Source organism: Urocampus carinirostris, chromosome 15 (assembly GCF_059441175.1).
Source record: "Urocampus carinirostris isolate Australia breed hairy pipefish chromosome 15, RoL_Ucar_1.0, whole genome shotgun sequence".
Lineage (NCBI taxonomy): Eukaryota > Metazoa > Chordata > Actinopteri > Syngnathiformes > Syngnathidae > Urocampus > Urocampus carinirostris.
In genome coordinates, this window is record NC_142363.1 from 37,136,211 (window position 1) to 37,142,245 (window position 6,035).

A 6,035-nucleotide genomic window follows, 5' to 3' on the forward strand; every position below is an offset into this window, starting at 1 on the left:
TTCAATACTAGAAAAATGAATTAAATTCAATTCAATTTGAATCATTCAAAGAAATATATAGAAGCAAAATCCATTTTTGAATAAACTGCAAACCTTAAAAGACAAAAAATAAACATGAACCAAGAACTTGAAAGATTAAAGGTAAACATGTCAAAAAAAAATGATATTTGTTTGCCTGGAGAGGGCTGGGCACCAGCAGGCTGTACTAGTCCAAGACACACCACAGGAAACAGCTGTAGTTCAACACCGGCAGATTCAACTTTTTATTTGTGCAAAATATAGATTCCTGCATCTTCTGATTCGAGGACATTTTTCTCATTTTTGAGAGAATTTTGGACTCGTGAGTGCGATCGGGGAAGAAATGTCATTGAAATGTGTTGGCTGGGAAAGGCAGAGCGTACTTGCCCAAGACACACCACGGGAAAGACACGCCCCTTATGGATCCGAGCGGCCGTGCGCCTCTCGCTGCTGCTCCTGGTACCCTCGGGAGTCCTCCCAAGGCCGAGGACCCCGAATATTCTTCCACTCGTCTAAATCGGCCTCCTTCAGCTTCTGCGGGCGACAAAATGAGGCTTCCAACCTCTTCTTTGGCAAAAAAAGGAGAAGATTTCTTTGCTCTTACCTCGAATTCGTGCTCCAAGATGAGAGACTGACGCTCCAGGTTGACATGAGCCTCGAGCGAAGGATCCAACTAGGAAAGGGGATACGGTATAGATTTTGGGGGATGAGAGCCATTTTCTAGTACGCGTGCGCCCTCTAGCGATCGTCTCGAGTACTGATAAGCAATCAAGTTTTTTTTTTATAAAAACAATTCTATTTAACAGTATATTTTATAGTAGCTTCAACAACAATAAATACTTATTTATGTGTTTATTTCCTTCTCTTTTTTTGTTCCCCCCCATTTGCTATATTTTTCATTTTTTCATCTTTTTCTGGGGGTATTGTTATTATTTTGACCTTTTTTTTTCCCCTTTCCAAGTAAAGGCACACCGATTTTCCTTATCTTTCTTTTATTTCTTATTTTTTCTCTTTTTTTTGGGGGGGGGGGGGGTTACTCCCTTTTTCCTTTTCATCTTTCATTCCTTTTCTCCCTTGTCTTTCTTTTTCTTTCCTCTTTTTGACAAGGATCATTTTCCGTTGTTTTATTTTATCCTGTATTTTTCCCTTTTTCTTCTCTTCTCTTTTCTTCATGTTCTTCTCTGTTCTGGGAGGATTCTTTATTTCTGTTTGATTTTCCCTTTTTCAATCGCCTTATTTTCTTCTTTTTGGGGGATTTTTTTTCTCTTTTTCATCTTTCATTCCTTTTCTCCCTTGTCTTTCTTTTTCTTTCCTCTTTTTGAAGAGGATCATTTTCTGTTATTTCTTTTATCTTGTATTTTTCCCTTTTCCTTCTCTTCTCCTCTTGTCTTAATTTCTTTATGTTTTTCTCTGTTCTGATAGGATTCTTTAGTTCTATTTTATTTTCCCCTTTTCAATCGTCTTACTTTCTTCTTTCTGGGGGATTTTTTTTCCCTTTTTCAACTTTCATTCCTTTTCTCCCTTTTCTTGTCTTTCTTTTTCTTTCCTCCTTTTGAAGAGGATAAATTTCCGTTGTTTTCTTTTATCCTGTATTTTTTCCCTTTTCCTCCTCTTCTCCTGTCTCCTTTTCTTCATGTTTTTCTCTGTTCTGATAAGATTCTTTCTTTCTATTGTATTTTCCTTTTTTTAATCGCCATATTTTCTCCTTTCTTCTTCTTTTCTGGGATTTTTTTTTCATTTTTCTTTTCCCTGCTTTCTCTTCTCTCGCGATTTTCTTTCTTTTGTATTCATGCGGTTTCAAACTCCTTATTCCTGACCAGACGAGGTGGGACTCTTGAGTAAGAAAAGAATGGCTCTCACCCTCCTTTTAATCTTCTGAGCATCGTAACGGATCTGCGTGAACTCTCGAAGGCCGAAGGAACCGCCGACCACCAGCAACTGGAACCGGAACCACACCAGAACTCAACACATTAAAAACAAAAGTGGATACTGCTCAGGGCAGCACATCGGCACAGTGGTTAGTTCAGCACAGATCTGAGGTCATGAGATCAGACCTCCTGTGTGGAGTTTGCATGTTCTCGCTGTGCTTGTGTGGGTTTCCTCCCACATTTCAAAAACATGCATGTCAGGTTAATTGGCCGGTCCAAATTGTCCCTAAGTGGGAATGAGCGAATGAGTCGTCTGTCCCTGCGTGCCCTGCGACTGGCTGGAAACCAGTCCAGGGTGTCCCTTGCCCACTGCCTGAAGATAACTGGGATGGGCTCCAGCACCCCCGCAACCCTACTGAGGATAAGCGCTGCAGATAATGGATGGATACTGCTCATGAAGGCAAAGACAAAAAGAAAAACAATGATTAGTGCTGTGTAGTCATTAATCCAGATTGTTGGGGGAGAAGGGGCAAGCTATGGCTCGTGGACCACAAACGGCCCCACCTGGCTTTTGATGCAGCCCAACCGGCTCAAAATACTGTCATGATCCTAAATGTAACAACTCGAAAAGATGTGATGACTTGGTGCTGATGTCTTCCCCTCCATATGAAGTTCTTCATGAGCTCAGCAAAGTAGAAATAAAAACGTTTATAGAAAAGCATGATCCTGCAAATTAAGAAGCGCTTTCCCCCAGCAAAGATAACTTGTCAGGCCGCTTGTCTCAGAAGACTCATTGTTTGGGATATATTCATGGACATCGATATACCGTATTTTCCGCACTATAAGGCGCAGCTAAAAGCCTTTATTTTTTTCAAAAGCTGACCATGCGCCTTATAATACAGCGCGCCTTATATATGGATCAATATAAAGGCGCAAAGTCTTGCAACAAAGGCAAGCAGCCGCCGACTCGATTTCCCCCCGAAGGCGAAGTCGACCGCGGTGTATGCTGGGATTTATATACCGGCGTTTCATTGGCCAACCAATGTGTCAATCATTATTTGAATCCATCGCTATTGGCTTAAGTTATTCGGAGGTAAAGGGGGCAGATCCTTTTTATCATTTACAGGCTCGCATAGGCTAAAGGGGCAAAACAAAGCCTGCGATTGGCCGAAAAAGATGAATGTGATTCACGTGTTGGGTTGCACTACGGCATAGAGAAAACATTTTTTACTATTTTGTATTTGTAAATATTTTACTCTCCTGGATTTACTCCACTTACGGTTGTAAGAAGACCACGGTTACGTATCATTATTGAACGTGATTGGCTGCAAGAGAACTTAGGTGAGCTACGCGGCTTCATATTTTCCCAGTATCTCGTTTTAGAACGATCTTGATGTTTCTGTGATGAATCTATTTTTAAACAAAATTCAAATCAAAGTGTTTATTGTCATATGCACAGTAAAGAACCCCGTTTCCCTGCACAATCAAATTCTTACTTTGCTGTCCACACGGTTGCCAGCAAAAAAGAAAATGCAAACTAAGAAACGGTTGGCATGTCTTGAATCCCAAGACTTGAACCTTCCGAATGATGGAACGATGCATTTGAGTGACATCGTACGGACACCGCATCCGCACGTGTTCTCGACACGTATTTGCGTCTTTGCAAGCTTTGGGAATGTTATAAGTTGGACTGAACTATCTGACTGTTTTGTCCACGTTCCCATTGTAGCACCTTATAATCCGGTGCGCCTTATGTATGGAAAATATAGGACCAAAAACAATTTTTTGGGGGTGCGCCCTATAACCCGGTGCGCCTTATAGTGCGGAAAATACGGTAGTTTGCGTTAATAAAATGTGTGCAATGGGGAAAAGGCAATAGAGCCAGAAAAAAAATGGAGATGGGTGTAACAGAGTTGAAATGTGATTGTTTTGAGTTTTTTTGAATTCTCACAAAAATCTGTGTTTTTGTTGCATTACTGTTAAAACTCTGGTACCGCATTCATTTGTTAAGTCACGGGCGTGTGCGACTGTCTTTTTCGCTTGGCACTTTATGGGCTTCTGCGCTTGCCGTACCTTCAGCTCTATCAACTCGTGCTGAAGGTAAGCTGTGCCCAATATCAGTATGGGTAAAAATGCATATTTTGCAAGATATAGTAGCTGCTTTCACCAACTATTTTTGTATATAAATGGATATAAGTTGTGCATCACAAAGCACGAATTAAAAGTAAGGTAATGCAGCTTGAAACAATTACTGAGATGCAACGTGCTTCAATGCAACCACGCCACGAGGTGCGGCATGTGGCGTGATGTCCCGTTTTTGTATTTTTGTTCAGATTTTAGACAGGGTTGGGTAGGGTTACTTGAACTGGATTACTTTCAATGACTTTTGGACGGCTCCAATACCAAATATGCTCAGAAAAGACAAAAGGAACTAAATAGGAATAAAATGACTCCATTTTGTGCAGGCTTGGGGAGTAACGGAACACATGGAACGGCAAAAATGATGTTGGCAAATTGTTAGGATTTATTTTTATTTTGTTTCTATGGCATTTGATGTTCGTTTTGCCGGAGATCAAAGAGATCAAAGCCAGGAGAGAAAGCTTACCGCGTGGTGTGAGTCATCATTGTATTCCTATTTAGTTTCTTTTGTCTTTTATGAGCATATTTGCTATTGGAGTCGTCCAAACGTCATTGAAAGTAATCCAGTTCAAGTAACCTTACCCAACCCTGGTTTTAGAGGATTGCAGTCGTCCACAGACGCCCTGACTTTTGGATTGTTTAGTTTACTGAATGTAGGTACGTGGGAAAGCTATGTTCGTTGTTATTATTAAAGTTTCACTATTAATGTGCTCGCATGTGGTCTGCTGTCCATAGCTTCAGCTCCATCACCTCCTGCTGAAGATGTATGTAGTCGTGCACGGACGCCCTGACTTCTTTGTATCGTTTTGTTTACTGAATGCAGGCAATAAACCGAGTGAACTTTGTGTCGTGCATGATTGAGGGTCGTTACATCAGTCCTAGGAAATGGCAGCAAGCCTTTGTGGATTACAAAATTCGATTCCTGCGTCACTTTATCTTGACTAAAAAGCATTTCTAGAATGCTACTTAATTGTCTGCAGCGTTCGTTCGCAAGACACTACAGAGGGTTTACTAATAAATCACAAATAATCATACAATAATCTATAAAAATACTCACGAGCAAGGGCACTCCATATTTGACAGTCTTGTTCCTTTGCAGGGATTTGAAACTAAACATGGTTCTTTTGTTCGTCTCCTTTTCCTGTTAAACTACCATGTTAGTGTACTAGGAATGTCCTCGTTTTCTCTCCTTTGGTAAATCTTAATAAGAGTCGTAAAAGGATCGAAAAGAGTATAAAATGATAAGGATTCAATTTCCCCAGGTCACCCGGGCTGCATTTCCGTGTTGCGTCCGTTTCCTTTATCCCTCCGGTAGAGTGACAACTCGTCGGAAAATAATAGTTCCGCCTTGCGACCTAACCTCATTTATGACTTGGCTACTAATAAAGTTACAGCTAAACCATTTTCTAGGGTAACAAACTTCAAAATGGACATTTCCATTTTGCTATATTCTGAATTTAGGACCCTCCTCATTCAATACATTTCCGATGAGTGTGGAAAAAAACAACATTATGAAACGTTGCGTCCGCTCTCTTTATTCATCCGATAGGGAACAGGGGTCAAACTGGCGGGGCCCACGAGACAAGACTCAGAGAAGCGCAAGAGAAAAAAAAAGCTTCAGGTTGAAATATGTCAACTTAATGTTGCCAAAGCCAGGTGCCTCGAACAAAGACATTGTACTTGTATTTATTTCTCTCTCTCTCTTTCTTTTCCACCCCTTTTCTCCCACTCTGTCTTTGTCTCTTTCACTCTGTCTCTTTTTTCTTCCTTTGTTGCTCTTTGTCTCTTTCTCTCTCTTTTAACCTCTTTTGCTCTAACTTCATTTTTTCCTTTTCTCTCTTCCTACCCTTCGCGCTCTTTTCTCTCCTTTCTATTTCTCTTTGGATGTCTTTCTTCCTCTCCCTTTCTTTTCCCCCTCCCTCACGACTTTTTATCTTTAGTTTCTCGCGCTCTCTCCCTCCGTCTCTTTTTCTTTCTTTGTCCCGCCCTCTCTCCTTTTCCCTCCCTCTT

The 6,035-nt window shown here is 40.9% G+C and overlaps 1 protein-coding gene across 1 annotated transcript; it reads right to left on the minus strand.

Moving 5' to 3' along the window:
* Window positions 1–239: 239 nt before the first annotated feature.
* On the minus strand, window positions 240–5,437 carry cox16 (cytochrome c oxidase assembly factor COX16). The gene is made up of 4 exons (XM_088354241.1): window positions 5,083–5,437; window positions 1,879–1,956; window positions 623–691; window positions 240–552 (listed from the first exon to the last, which is right to left on the minus strand). Exons 1-4 carry the CDS (start codon window positions 5,140–5,142, stop codon window positions 436–438), a joined length of 324 nt encoding a protein of 107 aa, XP_088210367.1. The 5' UTR covers window positions 5,143–5,437; the 3' UTR covers window positions 240–435.
* Window positions 5,438–6,035: the final 598 nt, after the last annotated feature.

What these genes read in the sequence shown, in the direction of transcription:
- cox16 (XM_088354241.1), bottom strand. Translation starts at nt 5,142, where the DNA reads ATGTTTAGTTTCAAATCCCTGCAAAGGAACAAGACTGTCAAATATGGA. An exon ending in AATATGGAGTGCCCTTGCTC is followed by an intron (nt 1,957 to 5,082) that starts GTGAGTATTTTT and finishes TTCCGGTTCCAG; the next exon opens with TTGCTGGTGGTCGGCGGTTC. An exon ending in TCTTGGAGCACGAATTCGAG is followed by an intron (nt 553 to 622) that starts GTAAGAGCAAAG and finishes TGTCGCCCGCAG; the next exon opens with AAGCTGAAGGAGGCCGATTT.